General features: G+C 41.0%; 1 protein-coding gene across 6 annotated transcripts in view; it reads left to right on the top strand.

Annotated features, from left to right (window-relative positions):
* APP (amyloid beta precursor protein) overlaps positions 1-25,265 on the top strand; it is a 256,039-nt gene that overhangs the window by 115,440 nt on the left and 115,334 nt on the right. For all 6 annotated transcript variants that reach the window (XM_026518051.4, XM_026518205.4, XM_026518127.4 and 3 more), the window contains exon 6: positions 23,265-23,470. In XM_026518051.4, the coding sequence (XP_026373836.1) occupies positions 23,265-23,470 (206 nt within the window). The remainder of the gene's footprint in view (positions 1-23,264; positions 23,471-25,265) is intronic.

The raw sequence follows: 25,265 nt of genomic DNA, 5'->3' as shown, positions 1-25,265 counted from the left end.
CAATTCCTCATCCTTTCATTTTCATATTATTTGGTCTTCTTCAATATAGTCGGAAATAGTTAACGAATAATGGTGAAATAATTCTTGGGATGTTGAAAATGTTGCAAAAAATTTTAGGTATGTAAAAAGTTGCAGTGGACAGATGAAAGTAATTATAAGATAAAGTGAGCTTTATTTGATTTCTTAAAAATAAAATGTCCCTAAAAAAGAGTAAAAGTCAGAAATATTGACCCCTACAAGAACTACTCAAAATGAAACTCAAAAGGTAAGATTATGTCTAGTGGACCTTGCTGGTATTCTGAGGGTTAATAGCCTACTGTACTTACCACGGGTTTACATTTGTTAGGAGACCTGTGTGACTTTACACCTTAAGACATTTGCCCTAATTTTCTGCAAACTAGTGGCTTAACAAATATTTGAGTTAAATTGAATTGGTATTCACATCAAATACAGACGGGCATAGTTGGTAACTCAGGGTTAAACTAATGGGGCTTTAAAACAAAAACTACCCAGAAATAACATTCCAGATATGCAATAATTAAGTTAAATTGCATCAGACATCTCTAACTATTTTTAAGTTAGAAATACTGAAAAAAAATGCTGGGACCTCTGGAATATTTTTAACAATTGCTTAGCACCATTAGTGTAGTTACTCCTTGAATATCTTTTCATTGCTTCAAAAAATGAAATAAAATAGATTAAAATGAAATAAGATTGGGATTCCAAATGAAGGTAAGATTCATCTCTCTCTGAGCTTTTGAATAATGTCCATTCTTAGAGCAGCTTTCCTATTTGAACCAAGCAAGCATTTTTTTGTTCCCTGGTGTTAAATTGGAGCTCTTTACCAAAAATAAAGAACATTAGGCAAAAATTTTAGGAAGTACAGGTTACAGTCATGAGACTAGCTCAGTCCATTAGCTGTTGGCAACCACTGGGTGATTTTAAAAATGAATATAAACATCAGTGTAGAATGGTAGTTCTCAACTGGGGGTGACTTTGCTGCCCAGGGGACCTTTGGAATTGTCCACATTTTGAGTTGCCCCAACTCGGGGGTGGGTGCTCCTGGCATTTGGTGGGTAGGGACCAGGGATACTGCTAAGCCTCCCACCACACACAGGACGGCCCCACAACAAAGAAATGTCAATAGAGCCAAGGTTGAGAAACTGGTTTAGAGGCTTCTTCAGGACTGGAAAAGCTTGGGAAGTTATGCTTTAAAACCCCTGATCTCCTGCGGACAGAAAAGCAGACACCCCAGGAGTCCGCCTCTTGAGTGCAGCTTTTGTACAGATGGAAATGCTTGAGATGAAAACAAACCGTCCAAACTGCAGCCATAGCTTAAAAGACCATCATCAAAATGCACTCAAATACAATGGGTGATTGAGGCTTCCTATTAGTACCCAGTTACTTCATTAATTCACATCATTATGTCAGGTATTTTTCCTCTTATTAGTTTCACTGCTCTCCATTTTGACTACAGTAAATATTAGCATATTTTCTGGGGCAAAATGATCTGGAAATATTCAATATATTTAGAGGCATGGGAGGCTCTCCAATGAAAATATTTTTCCATTATGTGTATCACACTTTTTCAGAAGGTTTTGAGTTAGGGAAATCACCTACCATTTGACCTCATTGTAAATTTTGTGGTTCTGTTTGTTTTTGTTCATGTGGATATGTTTTTATTTAGTGGTGGCTAAAATATCAAATTTTTGTTTGTAAATATTTTAATGTTTAGAAAATACATTTATAATCTTCATATTTATTCCTTCAAAGTTTGTACATCCATGTGACCATTGTCAGACTTTCTTTTTTTTTTTGAAAGAGAGAGAATGTGAGCGGGGCAGAGGGAGAGGGAGAGGGAAAGAAAGAATCCTAAGCAGACTCCCCACTGAGCATGGAGCCATTCATGGGGCTCAATCTCAGGACCTTGAGATCATGACCTGAGCCAAAATCAAGAGTCGTACGGTTAACCAACTGAGCCACCCAGGCGCCCCATCAGACTTTTTTTTTTTTTTGCTTCTTTTTTTTTAATGTTACAGAGCCCACACTTTTGAATTCCTTAATGAGCCTAGATTTCTTCCCATATTATATAATAATTGCTTGAAGGTATATTTCCATAAGTTGGGTTACTGGATTAAGAGATAAGAATGTTTTGACAGTACTTAAAAGGGATCTCAATAATGTTTATGCCTATTTATAGGGAGGTATCAACAGCAGATGAATTTATTTTATCATTGCATATTCACCAGTGGATTCTTATTGTTATTAATAACATGGCCCCTGCCTCATACCTCCAAGCTTTCAGGGTCTTCTAGACGGAATTTCATGAGGGTATGGACTAGGTTTTAGTGCCTTCTTATACCTTCTTTTGTGCATGACTAGAATAATTGTAGTAGATGTTATGTAGTCTTGCTATGTGCAAACCACAGTTCTGAATACTTTGCAAATGTTAACTCAGTGTTCACAGCTCTTTAATGTCTATAGTTACTTGTTGAATGATTTAATGAGTTTTTTGGGCTTTTCCAAAGTTAGAAATAGATTTGTGCTGAGGTATCTGTAGTTAGAGATTGCAATATTTTTTGTCTTGTGCCAAGCAAATAGTATAGATATTTCAAATATAAACTTCAGCAGAACCCTTTTATAGATTCTTATTCCATTAATTTTACATTAATGAAATATAATTAATAATCTGTACATTTCTCATTCAACTACATTTCTTCCATTCCACCTAAAGAGCACATATAAATAAGAAAAAAGTGATTAATTCATTCAGCTTTAATCATGAGAAGTTTCAGATCATAAAAAGTTTCAAACCCATAAGTAATTTCAACTGAATGATTCATATATATTTGAGGGAAGTTAAAAATCCTTGATTATGACTGATAATATAGTATATGTTGATTCCACAAACAACAGTTTAATCTGCCCTAGTTATAAGACTTAGTTAGAATCTAAAGCTTTAGATTAGTTTAATACAGATGGGAAATAGGAAGGAAAATATATGTTGTGACACATGCCTAGAAAAAGACCAGAAACTGCAGAAGGCTAACTTAATCCTTGAGAAACATCCCTTTGACCTAAACTGAGCAGGCTTTCTTTTCAAGCTCTTGCCTTTTATTCTTTCATTTATTTGTGTGGGACTGGAGAGCCAGGGTTAATGGAGGGACAGAGAATTTATAGATATTATGGGTACATTAGAAGAGGTCTGTTCAATCTAATCCTCTTAAAAAGGAAAGAAAGACATCTTGTTCAGTATTTCTATGCAGAATATTTCACAAAGATAACGTGTTTTTCGTAGAGAATGGGTTTATGAACGTAGAGAAACATACATAAAAACTACATCTCCATTTGATCAACAGCTAGGCCACCTTAACGTGGCTGTTATTATCAGGTTAGTTGGTCAATATTCGAATCAAGTAGGATAGAGATGGAGCTAATGATGCGGCTTGTAAGCCTGTCCCGTTAACACTATTTGAGGGGAAATGATAATCCAGTAACGCCAGCTCAAGGTAACATGTCAAAATATGAAAGACGGGAACACTAAACTGACTCTCAGTTGAGGACAGCCATGTCCATGGCTTCATTTGAAGCTGTTGATGGAGTTCCAGCAGAAAGCACAGGAATATGATTTCACAGTGTCTTATCCACCTTTCCCGTAACAACTTATGACACAGTAAGTGCATCAACATAGCCCACACTCTCTAGAGCATTCTTTGTACCCTACGCATGAGCACAATTAGGAGATATTTTAAATCCATGACTTGGACTTGGGACTTACTGTTCTAGAAGGATGACAGGTGCTAATAATGCTGGGTGCTGCCCATTTCTGGTCATTTCCCAGAAACTTGAGCAAAGACCCGCCCCAGCAGCTACCCAGCACAATGGGAGGACATCTTGATCATGATCATTATTGCCGTTAGTAGAAAAAGCAATTGTTAAAGCTCTGTGTGTGGTGGCCCAGTGCTGGGTATAGTTGAAAGCTGACCTAACTCTGGTCTGTGTGCCGCAAGAACTCTTCTCAGGAAATAATCCCCAGATGGTAGTATGGAGGGAGTGTGTGTCACAAATAGATTATCGGTGGTTTATGAAAACTTATCATTGATTCATGTAGTATGTTATGCATATGTTGCCTTCCAGTTAGCTTGGGATGTGGAACCCTTGATGGCCTCACCTGATCTCAGGCTGTTGTGAAAATGCGTGTCTATTAATGGGTCGGTATACTTTTCTCTGTCTTTAAAATTGGTTTTGAGAAAGAATGAGAGAGGCTTTATTTGACTAAATCTTACTTGGATCTCTGGAGTTAAAATTCTTTGAATATATAATCTTTCAGCTGCTTTTCTGGCTTGCGTTTTGAGAAAGTGGTATTAAATGCTCAAAGAGGGGGGGACTAACAACTTTGGAGGAGAGTCACAAAGTGAATCATAGAAATGATAAATTACAGCCTTAAATCTTTGCCAGTGGGTGAGTCAAGTGGAATGGATTTGATGAGCCAGTGTGTGGCTTTGAGACATAACTGTCCCAGTGCTGGTTGGCAGCTTCTAGCACTGTTAGAGGCTGGGGGCCGTGACTGCATCACTGTGTCTTGCACTGGAATAAGGCAACTAATTTGAAAATGATGAATAGGAGAGCAGCAAAAGCTTGCATTTTCTCTTGAGGCAACTGGCCACCAGCTCTGAGGTCTTACTGAAAATGCTGAGTGTCTGTATTTAATAAGCTTGGGTCCCATGTATATCAAGAAGGAAAACAAAATGCTCTAATAGCCTGAACCAGAGTTCAGCCATGTGGCCAAACCAGTGGGGTTTGTTCTGATTTGCAAGCAGGTGATGGCTGGAAAAGGAGATGTGAGATGCCTTTGAAGTGGTGCAGGGTTGGGTCGCTGCCATCGGAGTCACATCTGGCAGTGATCACCGTGCTCGCTGGGACCCACTGGCACAGAGCTGCCCCAGTAACTGGATATGGCTGAACACAAAGTATAAGGGAACCGTTAGTTTTGTAATAGTTACTTAGAGGGTTGGGTTTTTCACCGCCGAGGATCTTACCCCATTGAGGAAAGGAAGATCTTTTTATCCTCCTAATGTCTTTTTATGGAGCTGTTCAAGTCTCCTGAATTACAAAATGGTAAACGAGGAGGAAAACACAGAGCCTCATGATGTTAACAGGTTTCTGGCAGTGGTATCCCCAAACAGTAATTTCTTGCTGAAACCAACATCTGGATATTATTATTCTCATTCTCATTGTTAAACCCCTAGTTTAGTTGGGATTCACTATTATTCCACATAGGGTGGCCCCTAAAAGCATGTGATATTCATTTGTTTTGTTTTGTTTTTTTCCTGTGGCCTGAGGATCCGCATCAGCATATTATGCCCAAAGAGGTTTCTTTTACTTGGGCCGTGTTGTTCCTCAGATCCTCGGTAATAATAAATTGTGTGCTGGAACTTTATTTGGAAGGTAGTAATAATAAATTGCTTCCAGGAGCCCTAAAATAGGAAATCAAGCTGTAGTTCATGATGTCAGTGTCTCCCCATCTAAGTCTCAACTGGTACCCAGAACTTATCACAAAAAATTCCGCAGAATTTTGGGAAGCCTGTATTTGTCTTGGAAGGAAGCCATTCATTCAGAGAATAATTTAGAGATACTCCAAACTGTTTCCTTTGATGAGAGAGAGTAAACAAAATCTTTCCCAAGTAAGAACTAACTACAGCTTCCTTTTTCACCCTCTGTATTTACAAAGGTAACACTCTCCGTGTTTACCTGTAAAGTTGGGGGTGGAATCGTTCCACTTAGGCTGAAGCTGGTGGTCATCTGAAGAGCGTGGGGGTGAGGGGCTGGGGGTGGGGGGGTGGGGATGTTCTGTCTGCATGATCTAGTTGATGCTTCATTTGGAAATGGTCCTAAAGGGATAGTATCTTTTCCTTCCTTCAAACATAGGCTCAGGTATCTGAAAATGAAATTGTCTCCTCACTTAATTGAGACATTAGAACATTAATCTTATTAATTAGTTAAAATTCCATAATGTACATTTTTTAAAATTCATTTATTCTATCAGATAAATACAGTAGCTCAAACTAATGATTTTTTATTCAAGTTATTGGTAGTATTTTTATCTACCATTTGCATATTATTTTGCATGTGTATATTATATGTATATTTGTTTATGCAAATAAAGTTTATTTATTTGTAATTGCGCAAAACAATATGAGCACATCAAACAGACCCTTGGTGTTGATGACGTTATTTACTTAACCCCCTCCTCCCACCCCCCACACATAGGTAAATATAAGCATATTTCTGTCTTTTGTAAAACTGTATCACTGATCATACGGAAGCAGCTTTAAATGGGTGTGATTTTAGTTGCATTAGATGTTACAGTCATTTTTTTTTTTAAAGATTTTATTTATTTATTTGACAGAGATAGAGAGAGCCAGCGAGAGAGGGAACACAAGCAGGGGGAGTGGGAGAGGAAGAAGCAGGCTTCCAGCGGAGGAGCCTGATGTGGGGCTCGATCCCATAACGCCGGGATCACGCCCTGAGCCGAAGGCAGACACTTAACCGCTGTGCCACCCAGGCGCCCCTAGATGTTACCATCATCTTGAATCAGTAAGATTCCTGTAGGAAATGAAAACGTTATCTGTGTAATATTTTACTGACCCTGACCTCTTTTCCTAATTTCTTACTTGCACGCATAAACCAGTATCCTACTGTTTACTAGCAATCATCTTCATAAACTTTTTGAAGGCATCTGAAATGTGACCTATGAATGTTTCTATGTTGTGGAATAATCCTAGTAATAGTGCTTCCTCCAGCTCTGTTTCATTAATCTCTACTCATTTATTGTCAATTTCAGAAATAAGCAAAGAACACACTATCTTAAATTTGAAGACACAGCAGACGGATGTTCATTGTTGTAATTTATGTCCTGTTTTCTACCAAACACTGTTGCCCTGTAAATCGCTCTGAAGAGAACTGAATATTGAGCGTATAATAGACTACGATGCTTGTGTATGGATTATACTATTTTAGTAAGGTATCGTGTGTAGTTCTGGGAAGATCTGCCCAGGGATATTCAAAAGTACAGTATGGTGTTTGAAGTTACTTGAAAATACAGTTGGATAGCAACATTTTATTGAGAACAGTGTAAATTAGACTGTATAAACGATTTGCTATTGTATTGTCCTTGCGTCCTATAACTGAAATTTTCTTTTGCATTTGAAACAATCGTGCCGTGTTTGAATTTGGTCTCCCTGAGTTTTCTGCTTAGCACCCCGTTGCCATTCTGCTGTGAAGAGCCGTAGCTGTGTCGCTGAAGTACGCACTGCTTCTTCGCTACCTCTTACGTCAGCTGCTCCAATACCAGTAGTTATGAGATTAATGTTGGTGGTACTAAAAATGTTAACGTGATGCTAGCTACCAGCCTGAAAAGAGATTATCATCATGATGGAGAGGACAACATTACATTTATAGCCATTTAATGATAGTAAAGCTAATCTGCATAAAAAGATGTGGGGAGGAAATAGAACTCCAACATCACAGATGCACCCAAGGAGTTTAGGAAAGAACAGACTTGTTCCTTAAGAAGATGGCTTTTGCTTCAGAAATGTCTTCTGGTTTAGAGTATGCTTTGGCCCTAGTAAACTTTTCTTGAGCCTGTTTCTTTACATCTGACGTGGGGGAGATTGCCATCACCTGTTATCATAGTACTTGCTTTTAGAATGGAGTTAAAGCTTAGATATGGAAGCCTCTCGAACTAAAATGTTCAGTGGGCTTGATTGTGGTGCATTGAGTGGAATCATAAGGGAGGGCAGGCCTGGGTGGGGCTGCGGGTTCCTTCTCAACCTACTCTCCCACCCCTTACCTCACACAGTCAACTAGAAAAGCTCTCCTTAGGGCACAATGACTAATCTCCCACCTCTGGTTTGATAATCATGGCTGTTATAACATGTTCCTTCTTAAATAGTCTTTAGAAAGTATTGTGGGCCTCGTAATGATTATAACCAATACTAATAGACAATGATTTCAGCACTTTCCGTCCTAGATGAGGTTGAAAGCGTTATTAAAATAGGTGTTGGTAGCAAACAACTAATGATCTTCCGATTTTATGAATTTAAATACATATGCAGGAGTCCTTTTTATTTTAGGGAAGCAAAACAATAGAAAATGTGATTTTTCTAGGATTAGAAAATGGCCATAGAAATTCAGGTGAAATTGGGTTAGGCTTTTTTGGACATTTCAAGTAGAAATTCAGTAGCTACTCACATAGCAGTGAAGTCATTCTACTCTCAGCTTCTGTGTATTTGAATACCTTCAATTTTATATTTAAATTGTATTTCAGAAATAGTTCTAAAAGAGTGATGATATTGTAAATATACCAATAAGTAAGGGAAGCTATACCAAAGTTTTAATCTTTTACCTCTGGAACATGCTGTTCATTTGTTCCCCTCGAAGTGTTTATACATCCTTTGAGTGGCAGTCAACCGGTTAGCCTCAAGTGGTTTTAGGGAGAATTTTATAGTTCCTGATATTGGAAAATTGGAGCCAAGGAGTCCTACACATGTTGACATGGTAATGAAGCGCTTGGGTTTTACGAAAATGTTTACAAGGTAGTCACAGGATGGCAACATGGCATTTAAAGTGACTTAGTGAGAGGCGTCTGGGTGGCTCAGTCGGTCAAGCGTCTGCCTTCGGCTCAGGTCATGATCTCAGGGTCCTGGGATCGAGCCCCACATCTGGCTCCCTGCTCAGCGGGGGGTCTGCTTCTCCCTCTCCCTCTGCCGCTCCCCCTGCTTGTGCTCTATCATATAAATAAATAAAATCCATTTTTAAAAATAGAGTAATGTAATGATAGTAGCACCAGTCACAGAGGAGCAGGACGCTGAGACCACACTTTGTCGCATCTCTGTACCTAGTTCAGCTTCATATGCAGCTCACTGTTGGCGCTGAACCACACTTAGCCTCACTTAATGCACAGAACATTCATAACGAGGTAGCCTTTCTCACCTCTTCCCATGTGGGGAATGTTCTTTCCCAGCATGCACATTGGTGAATTGACTCTCTGTGTTGCATCTTTGTTTGAAATAGTATGTTTAGAACATCTGTGATCTTTTGCCGTGACCCCTTAATAAGACTGAATACGCTCTTACTCTGTCGTTGGTATTAGTTGACAAATAAGAGAGTTCGTTTCCTCATAGCTTCTTTATCTGCCTAATCAAGGTACCAGTGCAGACAGACCCAGATGCTTTTGGGTTCAGGAACCTAAATATTCATAGGATAGAAATTTCTATATAAAGCACCTTAAGGTTATAATAAGCCCTTAGAACCAATTATCTTTGCTTTTGCTTGGAAGCCCTTTTTCTTTTATAACTTGTCTTCGTTTCCAGTCTGTCTTCCCTGTACATTCTTTGCGCAAGACTTTGGAATTTTTTTGTTTGCTTCTTTCTAGCCATCCTGACATCACTGTTTTTTGTTTTGTTTGGTTTTTAAATTCCTGACTCTGGTTATCTGTCTTGGATTATTATTGTGTTTCCTTTTACTGACCCTTGATTGCTGTAATCTACACCCTTGACTTTATAATACTAGTTGTATTGAGGTAGCCCTGGCTAGCTAGGGTTAGTCGCCCAGGTGGGAAGCCCAGGGGTCTATATGGTGACATGGAAGAACTAAGGCCAGATGCATAGGGTTTCCTAATGTGTCCCAGAGAGAGTTCTTAATTCCCACCCCCCACCTCCACTTTGGTTCTCTCAAAGCTGTTAGTTGTGGCCCTACACCCTCCCTCGGGAATTACAGCTAAGAACCTGGGACTCATGTCATCCTTGCCACAACTCCTGTCCATTCTGGATTCATGCACTTGTCTCCATCTTTTCTAGTACAACCCTAGTACTGTTATTTCTTGCTGGAGTTACTGCAGTATCCTGCTGATTTCTGCTCCCATTGTCTCTCCACTATAGACCCACCTGTTTCCACACACACATCTTAAGCCATTCTGTATACAGCAACCAGGACGTGGAATGTAGACATGTACATAAAGCAGACCATGGAAGTCCCAAGACTAAGATGGGCTAGTGGCTTTCCAGTACACTTAACAACCAAATACACAGAGAAAAACCAATGACCCCTTTTGTTTAGAGGCCAAGGATGGTATTAACTGCAACAGTTACCCAACACAAGCCTTGTGTTCTTTTCCAGGTATGAATGTATTTGACCTAGCTTCTCTGCACCTCTCCAGCATTGCCCCGTGCCTCTCTCTCCCCACTCCTGTCTGTATCAGGCAAAACATGGCAGGCCTTCCCCACCCACAATTGCCGAATCTCCCTATAATGATTTCCCCAGTTTTCTGGGTTTCTTTTTATCTTTAGCCTCAGCTTCACTGTCATGTTCTCAAAATGAATTCCCTTGGTCACTTTGCAAAACACCCTCCTCCCAGTATTCTCAGTCTTGACAGCCTATTTATTTCATTCTGACATGAATTATACCTTTTAGTACTGCGTCTGCTAATCGTCCTTCTCTCCCCTAATAGAATGTAGGCTCCCTGAAGGCAGAGATCCTATCCTTTTCTCTTCTAGAGCCTCAGATCAGGCAGAATGCCTGGTGCATAGTTGACGTTCACTAATGTTTGTTGAATGAGTGACTTTTCATATGCTGTTGTTTTAAACCTAGTAGAATGTGCTTGATTAGGCTCTTTAATCAATACAGAAAACATCTTCTTGAGGAATTTCTCACACAGATCACTGAATTGGAAAGCAGCTTGAATTATCCTTGTGGGGAAAGAGGAGAAACAGGGAAGAACAGCATAATTAGACCTCAGAAGGCTAGATTCTGTTTCCACTTACATATGGTATCATAGCAGGACATATGAGCATGCAGAAAATGAGTGGCTGTTCTGGTCCATTATCTACAGTCTTTCAAAAATGGTAGCTCTTGAGTATTAAGGAAACAACAACAAAAATGTGCATTGCTGTTTACCTAATGGAAATAGAAAAACAGTGCCTCCCAGGTCTATATATTTTTGGCCCAAATTTCTAGTCCTTTATTTCTTTTCTTTTTTTTTTTTTTAAGATTTTTATTTATTTATTTATATGTGAGAGAGAGAGGGAGCATGAGAGAGCACTCAGGGTGAACAGCAGAGGGAGAAGGAGAAGCAGACTCCACACTGAGCAGGGAGCCCGATGTGGGGCCTGATCCCAGGACCCTGAGATCATGACCTGAGCTTAACCGACTGAGCAGACGCCCCCTTAGTCCTTATTTCCAGCTGGCGTCTGGAGGCCTCTACAGCACTTGCCCGTGGTCACTTGCCCGTGGTCACACCATAGCTGGTAGGCAGCTTCCAAAAATGTGCCTTCAATTCCCACAGTTTCCCAGCGAACAAGAACGATGAGTGAACTGGAGTATACCGCAGTGTAATTTTTCCTGGAGAAAGAGGATTTTTGCAGCAGCTGTTAACCAGTGATTTAACCCAGAAAGTAATGCGCTTCCGCGTCCCTTTTAGGGCCTGCACCGTCTGCATGTGCTGCATTGTCCGTGCAGTGTCAGCATTTGATATTTTGACTCTGCAGACTCCCCAGACAGCAACTATAGATACTTTAAAAAATAAACTCAATAAGCCAAGGAAGTCGGCTTGCTGGAAGAGGAAGTTTCCTCACTCGGGAATGAACTAAAAGTTCTACCCCTCCCAAACATGCTTTTCCGATCAATCTGGCTGATCCAAGACTCCATCATGGTAGCAGACTACGCTCCTCTTTACTTTTTGTCTTTATTTTTACCCTACAATTTAAAATACTTGTGGGGCACCTGGGTGGCTCAGTCAGTTATGCATCTGCCTTCTACTCAGGTCATGATCTCAGGGTCCTGGGATCGAGCCCCACGTCAGGCTCCCTGCTCAGCGGGGAGTCTGCTTCTCCCTCTCCCTCTGCCCCAGGCCCCTGTTCATGCTCTCGCTCTCACTCAGTCTCTCAAACAAATAAAATCTTTAGAAAAAAAAATTTTTTTTAAATAAAATACTTGTTTCAAGTTCTAAGAACAAAGGGGCAGGGGAGCCACTTAGTACCACCTGAGGATGGGGACAGATATATCTGTGGGACCCCTACCTGAGACTCTGGGGCCAGACAAGGGGTAGCCACAGTCTCCTGCAGTGTGCTGGGAAGAGGAGCGGGGTTCTAGGTAGAACCACTTGTTTTTTTCACGAGAGAAGAGGGAAGCCCACAGAAGCAAGCAGGTTGTTTCCCTTCTTTGTAAGGACGGGGTCCTTCACAAGGTGTCCCAAAAGAAAGGTGAGGTTGCCGTCTTGCTTTGTGGCTTTTCTACATGGCTTTGCAGACATTTTGTACACAGACCATCCGTAGCTCTATATTAGTCCCTGCGTGTGTAGACACAGCGGAAAATGATGCTAGGCTAGGCACAGTGTGTGTGCTCTTCCGGGCATTGTTCCCTTATTATTCTCTTTAAATATTATGTCAGACCTCCTAACTACTCATTCCAGCATACCTTATCCAGCCTTCCTGCTTCCGTATTTTCCCATAGTACTTATCACCTGTAACATGCTTGCACATCTTTGCCTTGGTTTTATATTGTCACCTCTCCCTCAGTAGACTAGAAGTGCCAGGAGGGCAGGGAGTTTTGTCAGTTTCATTCCCAGAGATAACTTCCGAGTGTGGAACAGACCCTTTAGAACCTGGTTCACCCTCAAATATGGTAAAATGGCTGAAGAGCTTCTTTCTCCAGCTCTTCACCCAAAATGTATACAGATCACCTATACTTAGCAACCTCCGGGTCTTTAGGTATGAGGAATGTGCGCAGTTTTCTGGCATAGCATCTGATTAACCAGGATTGGGTTTCTCTTATCAAGAGCTTTAAATGACTCTGAAAGTTTTTTATCACCTGAGGTGCTTCTCCTTAATCCTAGTTGTTTCATAAAGCTGTCAGGAAAAAAATGTGCTTTTGATTATATATGGCTTTTCATACCTCCAAGATAGTCTTTCAAAAAGCAATTTAGCTTTCTACTATAATTATATGCTAAACTTAATATTTCCTAAGTCTAGCCAGAATATCATTTTCCCCCTTTCAGCAGACTGTTTTATGATTTAAAGTTCGAGCAGCAACTATACTAAATACTTCTACATCTCTAAAATCTTAAGAACATTTTTCTGCAGAGCTCAAATGATACCATCTCACCCACAAAATTAGCAATAATTTTTTTAATATTATCAGATACGGAGTCCATCATCAGATTTTCCCTGAGCTGCCGAAATGGCCTTCACGGCTCATTTTTCTACCCCAGATTCAATCCAGTACCAACTCCAGCATCTTACGTCCTTAACACTCGGGGTTTGGAACAGCCCTCTTTCTCTCCCGACACCAGCCTGCTGAAGAAGCCACAGTGATTTTCTCTGACCTCTTCTCTAGCCTTTGATTTGTCTCATGTCTTAGGAGTATTACTTAGATTGTTTTTCTCTATTTCTGGAATATTATTATTGTTTTTAAAGATTTATTTATTTGAGAGAGAGAGAGAGGGACAATGAGAGAAAGTGTGCAAGAGGGAGGGGCAGAAGGAGAAGCAGACTCCCCACTGAGCAGGGAGCCTGGGACTTGATCCCAGAACCCTGGGATCATGACCTAAGCCAAAGGCAAACAGGTGCTCAACCCACTGAGCCACCCAGATGGCCCTGGAATATTCTTCTTCTTATGAGTACGCAGTGAGATGGTGGAGAAAAGAGAATTGTCTGTCTCCTGTTCTACCCAGTGCTGCTAGTTTGCACCAAGGCTTGGGTTGCTCTTCTTGTCTCTGCTTACTTCAGCCTCAGACTTTAGAAGTTGACTAAATCAAACAGGGCAGAGCGTAAAGGCCAGTCTGAAGGGAAGTTGATTTCATACTAAAGCACCGTTTTTATAATCTTCCTTCAATTTTCTCTCATGCCTGGCACTTTTTAGCAAATGCAGTTAGTTTTATTCTTAGTATTGGCAAAACCCTTAGTAGCCAATACACACATGAATTTAATACTGGATTCTGTAGTAGTAGTAGTCTATTAATATCATTGTGCCATGTGGTACCAGAATTCTGAAAATAGAGTCTGGTACGGGTTTTTTTTTTTTTTAACTTTAAAGATTAAGTAATTTGTATTCTCTTAAAATCTTGCCTAGGACTACCTAACATCTGACCCTTTTCTGTTTTGTCATAAAGAAGAAAATCAAACTCTATGCAGTTGTCATAGAATACACCAATTCAGAGTGTTCTGGAAGATTATCTCAGTGGTATTTAGTCCTGTGATTCATTCATTTAACATGTATTTTCGAGCTATTTTTTTTCTTTTTGAGCTGTTTTCAATAGCTATAATTCGAGCTGTTCTCTGTGTCATGTACTATGCGTGGACTGCATGTGACCTTTGCTTTATTACGGCTTACGTGGTACTCGTGGTGGGTCAGGTGCTCTTCTAAGCGCATTATAAATATTAACCCAGTTTATTTCTCATCATACCCCCATGAATGGAAGTAGTTCCTGTGAAGTTTACCACTTTATAGGTGAAGAGAAGGAGACACAGAGAGGCTAACTAACTTGCTCAGGGTCCCAGAGCCAGGATTCAAGTCCAGGCAGGCTGGCCCCAGAGTTCATACTTTAAACCACTCCACCATGCTTTCAAGATTTCCTGTCTCCTTGGACCCTGTGTTCTGCTGGCTCCGAAGAAGGCGAGAAGCAGGAATCACTGTTTCTGCTCTGGAATTTTAGAACTTGGACATCCTAGAGGCCTTTCACTTTATTTGATCTCATTTCAAATCAGGACAAAGCACGGCTGTATGTTTGTTCCATACCCACCTCACCCCATAGTCCACTTTCTATGCAGAGTCATTACACTTTCTATAAAGGGCCAGATAATAAACATTTTAGGCTCTGCAGGCCACATACCATCTCTGTTACATATCTTTTTTTTTTCCTTGTCATAATCCTTTAAAAATGTAAAAACCACTCTTAGCTTACAGGGTGTGCAAAATAAACCATGAGCCGTCTGCTCCATGCCGTTGATCATTTGTCCTTCTTTGGTTACTCTTTGTTCTTGTTAGCTGATTCTGTTTCAGACTCTCAGATTTTCCTCCCCCCTGCCACAGGGCCTTTGCATATGTTCTGCCTATTCTGTCTTGTGGAGAGCGGTGTTGAGCTCCCAGACCTCATCAACTTTGGCTTTCTATAGGTCACATTTCAGTCATCCTTTCTTCATGGATGTCTTGCTGTACACCCCAGGTCTGGTCAGATCTTGGTCTTTTGGTTTTCCTAGCCATTCATACTTGTTATCACCGTAGCACTGTCATATTTATTGGACAATAACGTCGTTGTCCTTTTGGCTGTTAGCTCCGTGAGCTACCCTTGCTCCCCAGTGTGTTTCTCCCAAAGCAATGTCCCAGCTTTTACTCTTGTCTCCCTAGCGTCTGCTCTCTACTCAGTAACCAGAGCTACCTTTAAAACTTAGATCTGATTGAGTCATTTCTGTTGCACATGAATAAACTTGCTGTTTCTTAACATAACCAACATGGCCTTACTGGGTCATGCCCTTCCTGTGTCATGCCCTTCCTGTCTGTCTCCACCGCCTTACCTTATACTTCGCCCCGTCATCCACTGCCCCCTAATCTCACTGGCTTTCTCTTCATCATGCTGAGCCTGCCCTCAGGCCAGGGCCTTTGCACTTGCTCTTCCTCTGCCCCAGCCAACCCCCAGCCGGACTCTTTCAGCCTTCTATGCCTTGATGGCCTTCCCCTGACCATCCTATTTGAAATGCTGCCCCCATTCCCACCTCACATATGTTATAATCACAAATACATTAGCCCTCTTTCCTTTCTCTGTTATACTTATGACTTTTTTTTCTTATTTATTAGCTCATATTGTGCCTCACCCACTAAAATATATGTTACAGGAAAGTAGAGGCTCTGTCCTGTTCACAAGTCCACCATCAGTCTCTGGACAAGCACCTGGCACTTAGCGAAAGTACCATAAACATTGTTGGTTGACTGTCTAATGGCTAGTATGTGGCTTAGAGAGGCTCTTAATAGAATGGCTCAGTGGGGGCACCTGGGCGGTTCAGTTGGGTCCTGAGATCAAGTCCTGCATCAGGCTCCCTGCTTAGTGGAGAGCTTGCTTCTCCCTCTACCTCTTCTGCTCTCCCTGCTTTGTGCGCTCACTCGCTCTCTCTCAAATAAATAAAATCTTAAAAAAAAAAAAAGAATGGCTCGGTGGGTGAATTAATATATGACCCTTTTTTTGCTCATTAACCATTGGCACACATTTGTTTCAACTCAAATACTTCACTATCCATTGACTAAAGAAAAAATATCTAAATACTTGATCTCTGCAATTTAGCATACTTCGCTATTAAAATTCAGGGCCTTGTTGATTCTGTTATAGTCAAGCTTATGTATTCGTTATTCCTGATTGTGCATTGTATGGATATCCCTCCCTCATCCTCACACCTGCCTTTCACGGCCTACCAGCTCAGACACTTCTAGCTCACCAGAATTGCTTTCCCTTTTGCATTTCTAAAGCATTTAGTAGGCAGTATGTCTCTTACTCATATAGTAATCAGTGTAGATTCTCTTGCCCAGAAGACACATTCCGATTAAATACGTAACAATGATGATACATTCTCATTTCAGACTGAGGTTGTCTGTATCTCATCCTTCATGCCTGAGTCATGACTTTTTGCTGTCTTCGTTTTGTCCTTTCCTCCCTGAAGCAGGAGTCCATAACCTGGGGTCGGGGGTAAGCATCGGAACCATCTGCAAGGAATGCTTTTAGCTGCAAATAACCGAAACCCCCGCCATTAGTGGTAGGGAGCCCCAGGCTGGTGCAGTGATGCAGAGACGTGACCTTTTGTATCTTTCCACCCCACTGTCCTTATCTGCTTCAACATTTGAATGTTTATCAACTAACGGTTGACAGATGGCTGTTGCTCTTCCAGGGGGAAGGTAGAAAGATAGAAGGGCAAAGGAACAAAAGCACCCTGACTACTCAGTATAATGAGCCCTCTCCTGTAGAAAGTGAAGCCTTCCTAGAAACCCCACCTAAAGGGCCAAGCAGATCTCGGCTGGCATCTGATTATCCAGAGACGTGGCCGTCACGTTGGCCTTTGCTATCTGCAAGGGACCCAGGGCATGGAATGTTCACCTTCTTGTTTTCTCTGGTCAAAGAAGGGATGAGGGAAAGGAGTTTGGTATGGCTTTGGGGTAGCTTACCAACAATGTCTGCCACAGTGCATTTTTCAGGAGAGAAGGCTAATCAAATTCTCAGAGATCCTTTAAATGAAAAATTAATAATACCTACTAACTGAGGAATGTCATCAAAACAACTCTGCCGAAACTCAGTAGACTACTAAAGAGAAATCTGTGGGGATCCGTTTTTATATGATATTATTACCTGTAGGCAGGAGAGATTCTGATAGTACAGCATTAAAGGTAGGTAGCTTTTCTTTTTTTTAAGTAATCATCAGCATATGGTGGATTGAATCCTCTATGAGCCTCAAATTCATTTATAAAATTATAAAATATCTGTATTAATGAATTAATTAACTTGGAGAATTCATTATTTAACCAGTTCAGCCTAGTTAGTGAGGCCATGGTTGGAGGAGCCATATATATGTGTGTGTATATGTATATATGTGTGTATACACGTATAGGTGTATATTTATTCATATGTACATCTATATACATATATATATATAATTATTTATATTCCCTTCAGATAGTGAAAGATTTTCACTAGGGAAAAGATTCATATATGTTATTATATGTAATTATTATATATACATAATTATATATATAACTTATTATGTCTACATACCATTATTATTATTGTTATTATTTGCCTTCTACCTTCATAAATTGTGCCCTAACGGAATTGGGGGTTTGGAGTACAGGTATCTTTTTTTCAGATTTGGAGTCCTTTTTTTTTTTTAGGTTTTATCTATTAAAGAGCTCTTGTTCTAGCTCAGTCGTGAGACTATTAAAGAAGAGTGGGACAGTACAGTAGCAGTATCCTCTCCCTTTTACCCCTCGTTCCCGAACTGTAACTTCCATAACGAGGAGTGCACCTAACACAGGTACCCAGCTCGATGGGCTTTCAAAACTGAACGCACCCCCGAGAGCTGACCTCCAGGTCCCAGGGCTGCCTGCCAGCCCCCTAGAGGCCTTTGTCCCGTTCCCCTGCCCATCACAGATCACCCCCTCCCCAAACTGCAGCCCCTCCTCTGAGCTCGGGGGGCAGCGTGGAGGGCTGCCTGTTTTCACAGTTGATGTAAATGGCGTCAGGCCCTGTGTCCAGTTGTATGTTTGACTCCCGATAGTGCCTTTACGTGGGAGAGATACTGGCTTTTTCTTACTTAGCTCGGCCCCTCTTGAATCCTTTACTTGGAACCCTGAAGAATAAGCTTCCATTCTTTTATCTTTTCTCACGTCTTCTGGCAACTTCTCATTTTCCTAATTTCACAGCAGTATTTCAGAATGTACTTTCTCCTGGAACGCACTGACTCTTCGGCCATTATAGCCTCCCAGTTAGACTCTGGGAGCACCCAGAACTGGGACAGAGAGGCGAAAACAGTTTGTTTACCTTTTGAAAAATGTGCTTTATCTTCTCTATTCCTGACTCTGGGAGATGCTTTCTTTCTCTTTCTAGTTCAATAAACATACATGTGTCTGAGCATCTTCCTGTTGAGTCTCGCCCCTCTGGTCCTGGGTTGATCTTATATTTTGGGAGTTGAAAGCTGTTCTGTTTCATCTTCCTCCCTCCCCCATCACCATGGTGTTCTGGTCCCAAGCTTGTCCATTTCTCATAAACCACAGGAACCACAGCATTCTGGATGTTGCTTCCTCTTCTTTGTCCTACAAAGGGGCAACAGAAAGTCAGTCTTAGCAGACACTAGGAAAGAGTAAATACAGCTCTTTTAGGGAATGCAAATAGTGAATTATTTCGCGTGACTTAAACAAAAAGGAATTAAAACTGGTACGTGAATTGAAATCTTTCTCTATCTGAAGGGAACATCAGGGAGGCAACCACAAGTGGAATCTGTCAAGGTCAGCCTTTATTTAGAAATGCAAGGAGAGTCACCTTTGTGATGGAGCATATCCTTCATCAGAGTAAACTCTCGCGTGCTGACACATAGAATTTCATTATCAGTGATTTATGTCCTCCTAGAAATATCCCTTTGACCCTCTAACCTTCTTATTAAAGTCAGATACTCCTGAGATGATCAGCATTTTCCCCTCATTCTTTAGAAGTGTTTCTCATTATTGGACTTTAAGAGCCATAAAAGCTGTCTCCTATAAATTGACGCTAAGATGTGTGAATGTGATATGAATATTCTACTGTGTTACCAAGGGACTGTTTCATTGTGAGTTCTTTGATTATTTACAAGGAAATTACTTCAGGATGCCCAGCCTCACACTTTCATCAACTGGCCCCCCCTTGGCATTTTCTTCCACTGCGAGCAGCTTTCCAAAACCAACTCACCTTAGTCACATCGCAGAACAAAGCTCCCAGCCATTGAAGAGTTGTTAGAAAAGTCTATTTTTCTCCCCTTTCTGTGTTCCCTGCTGTCTGTGAAATCTGCAGTTGGCAGCATAACGCTGGTGTGTCTGGCATTCTTTGAGAAGATGCAGCATCATTACAACATAACTTCGTGCTGCTGTTTTAATTGTGTCCAAATAGATAATTGAATTCATGGACATCTAAATTTAATTCCAGAAATCAAAGCCATGGTAATAAGAACTGGACCTGAGTTCTCTTAGGCCAAGTAATCTAATTCCTCAGCCAGTTGAACTATTATGTATCTCTGTTCCTTGTTATTATGCCAGTAAATTGCTCAGACAGATGCAATGATGAATGATGGGTGTATATTTCACTTTTTTTTTTTTTTTTTTTTTGTGGCTAGACATATGTGAGAATGCAGATCACTTGAAACACATCTCTTTTCATAAGCACGTTTTCTGTTTGGGGCCTTAGATGGAACAGTCCGGTCATAATAGGGGAGGCTGAGGGAAGTTCCCCGGGGGTATCCACAGTCCTATTTTGACTGTCTCACCTGGAAGCACACTGCTGTCTTATCCCCGGATCACGTATTGGGACCTTGTCATTCCATTCATGCCGCAAGACAGCAGGCATGCACACTGCATTTTTTAGGAATAAAATGGTTTGGGTTTAGGGACACCTGGGTGGCTCAGTCGCTAAGCGTCTGCCTTCGGCTCGGGGCGTGATCCCAGCATTATGGGATCGAGCCCCGCATCGGGCTTCTCCGCTGGGAGCCTGCTTCTTCCTGTCCCACTCCCCCTGCTTGTGTTCTGTCGTTCGCTGGCTGTCTCTCTCTCTGTCAAATAAGTAAATATTCTTTTTAAAAAAATGGTTTGGTTTAAATTTTCTCCCTGGCTTTATCTCAGTTTTCTGCTTAATTTAGAGAACTGGATAGTATTGGTGCCTATAATTTGAATACAGACGAGAATAAATTGGCTGGTGGCACACATTGGATCATTATTCTGGGCACAATGGTACAACATTGAGATCCTGTAGAAATATGAGGCAGGATACTGGGTAAAATTTGGAGCATCTGAGCAACTGTTAAGTTCAGAATTCTTTGGAAATGTTGCCCCCATTAGACTTTTATGTAGGAATTCAGGCAATCAAGATATAATGATGGCACCCCATTTGTCTTTAAGTAGATGAAGGCTCATACCATCTGATTATCAGTGCCAACATTTTCGCTTCTTACCTTTTTTTTCTTGGTCTTATGGAAATGTTAAAATAACTGGTTAGGGTCTTCTCTGTATTACACTTCATTTATTAACACACTAATAAATTACAATTAATATTATTCTGCTTAATAAGTTCCTCCTTTTTCTCTAGCCACATGCTTCAGCTTCTTTAGATGTGTTCACTTATTATCCTTGCATCATATTTAATCAGAATTAGAAAGGTGTTCCACGGGGCGCCTGGGTGGCACAGTGGTTAAGCGTCTGCCTTCGGCTCGGGGCGTGATCCCGGCGTTCTGGGATCGAGTCCCACATCAGGCTCCTCCGTTGTGAGCCTGCTTCTTCCTCTCCCACTCCCCCTGCTTGTGTTCCCTCTCTCGCTGGCTGTCTCTATCTCTGTTGAATAAATAAATAAAATCTTTAAAAAAAAAAAAGGTGTTCCACTGGCAGGTGGGACACATTTCTATAGAACGTCTATAAAATCTCTTTAAATTATTGGTTAATCGATTAAAGGAATTCCTTCTAGTGCTATATTCCATCTCCTTACATGTCTTTTCTTTTTCATCCTCCACAAAATTACCTGTGGCTGTCCTTCTGGCCCAGTTTGTGGGAGCCTTTTGCCTTCTTCCTTTCTGTCTTCCCACACCATAGAATCCCACTGTTCTCATTCCCTAACGCGTTTGAAATCTGACTTCCTATACATTCCTTAACGAGCTTCTCCTTCTAGGCGAGAGTCAGCTGTGGGGTAATAATTCCCCCCTATTTCTTTTTTTCTGGGCAAATTTGTCAGCGTGACAACCCTCAGTCTTACTCCCGTGATGCTTCTTGTGAAATGAGACCCATGGCAGAGGCTCTGGTAGGTTGCGACCTTCCACCACATCTAGATCTTTTGCCTGTATTGTTTCTGTGATCTGAGCAAGGATGCAACATGTACTTCTCCTGTCTGGCCAGATGGTGTGTGAGATAGACTTCTGCTGTTTAACACGTTCCTATCTTCATTTATCATCTTTCAAATGCTCTCGACCATGTCTGCGCTGCAGGTCCACGATTTCCACAAGATTATCTTACTAGCGCTTTCTTATTTTGTTCCGGACATACCCCTCTTCCTCCATCCAACTGTGCTGATTTATTACCTCACCACCGTGCATCAGTATATACATATTGAATGCCTTACGTATTATTTCTGATCCCCTTCCCAACTGTACTGTGATTTACTGGCTGCTATCATTCTTCTCAGTATTGCATATTCCAGTGGTTCTCAGAATATCATCCCTTGACTTTCAGCATCAGTATCACCCAGAAAACTGTTAGAAATGCAAATTCTCAGGCCCCGTCCTAGACCCACTGATTCAGAAACCCTGAAGGATGATGCCTGGTGCTCTGTTTCAGGAATCCTTCCAAGTGATACTGATAGTCGCTGACATTTGAGAACCACTGAAATACTTAGTCGTCTACGGTGTTTATACCATAAGCAAGAGTAGGGAGCACAGCTGTATAGTTTCAGTAGGAATCCCTGACCACTGGATATTACAGATTTATTTACCCCAGTTTTTCTTCCTCTTCCATATCAAGTGGAAACTTTGACTCGCAATATTTGCACCAGTTTCCACCTTTACTATCGAGTATCTGCCATGCAGATGCTGTGTGCTATTTTCATATACATTATGAGAACTCATCTGCATACAGCAAATTCAGTTTGGGTATCCTCCTGCCTCTATCCTGTTTAATAGACTTTATTTTTTTAGAGCAGCTTTAGGTTTACAGAAAATTTGAGCAGGAAGCACAGAGAGTTCCCCTCTCCCCTCTTTCTGGCCACCCCCGCATTTCCTCTGTTGTTAACATTTTCATGAGCATGGTGCATCTGATCCAATATCAATATTGGATTAATTATTAGAGCTCACTTTTTGTGCTGTACAGTTCTATTGGTTTTGACAAATGCATGTGTCCTGTGTTCACTGTTAGCGTATTGTATAGAATAATTTCACTGCCCTACAAATCCCGTGCTCTGCCTATTCATCTCTCCCTTTTTCACCCCAACCCCCAGGAACCGCTGGTGTTTTTAATGTTCTCCATGATATTTGCCTCTTCCGGAATATCGTATGGTTGGAATCATGGTATACCCTTTTTACAACTATGTAAACTAAGAAGAGTTGTGCCCAGGGGTAAAACACTGTAGACTTGGGGCGCCTGGGTGGCTCAGTCGGTTAAGCATCTGCCTTCAGCTCAGGTCATGATCCTGCGGTCTTGGGATCGAGCCCCACATCCGATTCTCTGCTCAGCGGGGAGCCTGCTTCTCCCTCTCCCTCTGCCCCTCCACTTGTGCTCTCTCTTTCGCTCACTCTCTCAAATAAATAAAAATCTTAAAAAAAAAAAACAAAACACTGTAGATCTGCTGAGCTGGGATTCATACTTCGGCCTGCTGGCTTCAAGCCTTGTGTATGTTTTTTCTTTGATGCCACATTCCCTTTCGAATTACTAAAATCTTTTGCTGTTGATTCCTCTCTCCCTTTTCTGAAATTTGTTTAAATGACTGTTATTGTTATTTTTATTTCCTGCTCCAGCGAAGACAAAGTAGTGGAAGTAGCAGAGGAAGAGGAAGTGGCTGATGTGGAGGAGGAAGAAGCCGAGGATGACGAGGATGACGAGGATGGTGATGAGGTAGAGGAGGAGGCAGAAGAACCCTACGAAGAGGCCACGGAGAGAACCACCAGCATCGCCACCACCACCACCACCACCACCACGGAGTCTGTGGAAGAGGTGGTCCGAGGTAACTCACTGTTACTTGGATCTCTGTTAGGGAAAAGGAAAGCATCATACTAGAGTTTGAAATTTCTATCCAGCCTGCCACCACTGCAAAAATAAATAATAATAATAATAATAATTAAAATAAATAAAAATTAAATTCGCAGTCACACATCTTACGCTTGTTAAACACTCTTGGGTCTAACAAGCAGTCCAACAGTTCATTTCAAATCCTGATTGACAGCCTGTTCTGGGCCTTGAGTGCGCTGCTTGGCACATCCCAACTTGTTCTGCAAAACCCCACCTAACCAGCTGCCATCTCTTTTGACAGAGGCCGGGTTAGGTGACCTCCTTGGGATTCCCCTGACACTCTTACTACCTGTGGCCTCTTTCACCCCCTAGTCTATGAGCTCCTTGCGGGCAAGGACTAGCTTTTACTTAGTATCATGCAGAGTGCTTGCCTTGTAGAAAGTTTTACATAAATCTTAGTGGAGTGAGTAGTTGGAATTAAATTTCATTAAAGAAGAACAACATTTGGGGGCGCCTGGGTGGCGCAGTCGTTAAGCGTCTGCCTTCGGCTCAGGGCATGATCCCAGTGTTCTAGGATCGAGCCCCACATCAGGATCCTCCACTAGGAGCCTGCTTCTTCCTCTCCCACTCCCCCTGCTTGTGTTCCCTCTCTCTCTGGCTTCTCTGTCAAATAAATAAATAAAATCTTTAAAAAAAAAAAAAAAAGAATAACAACATTTGGTGAGTTATCACATTATTTTTTGCTGTGAAATTGAACTTGGTTGATTTTTACCTGGTTTTATTGGGGGGGCGGATGGCAGTGCTTTCTTTGAGAGGGAGATACAGTGTTAATATCTTAAGCCTTTTTTTCTGTTTAATTAATGCTCCTATTAAGAATGTTGTGATGTGAATGAACTAACAGACTTCCTTTTTTGTCTCCGTGAAATAAAAGCAAGCATTGAGTTTACATTAAACGACCAAATGTTATTATAGCAACTAGTGAACGGTTGGGTTGCATTTCTTAAAGGTTATGCATTTGTTTTGCAAATGGTGAAAGGTGGTCGTAGAATTAGACCGGGTGAATACAGATGGATGGAGTTTTAATGTATTCAAATACTTTTCAAGTCTGTCCACAAATGTTACAACATTGTAAGTCCTCCTCTCACTTTTTATTAAGGTAAAATGATTTCAGCTCTGTTGTTAAATTGGAGCTTAAAATGGTTTCCTTTCTCTGCCGTAAGTAGATTTCTAATGATCACTATAATATCTTCTTCCATTCACTGCCCTTTTTATACCTTCATTGAGGTATAATTTACATAAAAAATTCACTCCTTTTCAGTATATAAGTGTATAGTTCAGAGGCTTTAATAAACTTACCAAATTATGCAACCATCATCATAATCCAGTCTTAGAACATTTCCGTCATCCCAATAAGATTCCTCACAACGGTTCAGTCCATCCTTGTTCTCACTGCCAGCCCTAAGCAACAAACAGTCCACTTTATGTCTCTACGGGTTTGCCTTTTCTAGACATTTAATATAAGTGGCATCATACATGGTCTTCTGTGTCTGCTTCTTTCACTTATACTAGTGTTTTTGGAATTCTGTGTTTCTTTAACTTGTAGCTTTTAAAACTGAGATGATTCCAAGTTGAACACTCAGAGTTAACTTAAAAATTCATTGGAAGAGTCACATATTCTTTTCAAAATAGAGTAGAAGATAGACTGTTTAACTTTATCGTTCCCTACTTAAGGACAACTTTTCGCATTTAGCACATAAAGGCTTGTGTAAGCAGGTATACATTAAGTAAAT

The sequence above is a fragment of the Ursus arctos genome, unplaced genomic scaffold (assembly GCF_023065955.2).
Source record: "Ursus arctos isolate Adak ecotype North America unplaced genomic scaffold, UrsArc2.0 scaffold_4, whole genome shotgun sequence".
Classification (NCBI taxonomy): Eukaryota; Metazoa; Chordata; class Mammalia; order Carnivora; family Ursidae; genus Ursus; species Ursus arctos.
The sequence above is the reverse complement of the archived record's forward strand: the minus strand, read 5'-3'. Positions and strand labels throughout refer to the sequence as shown.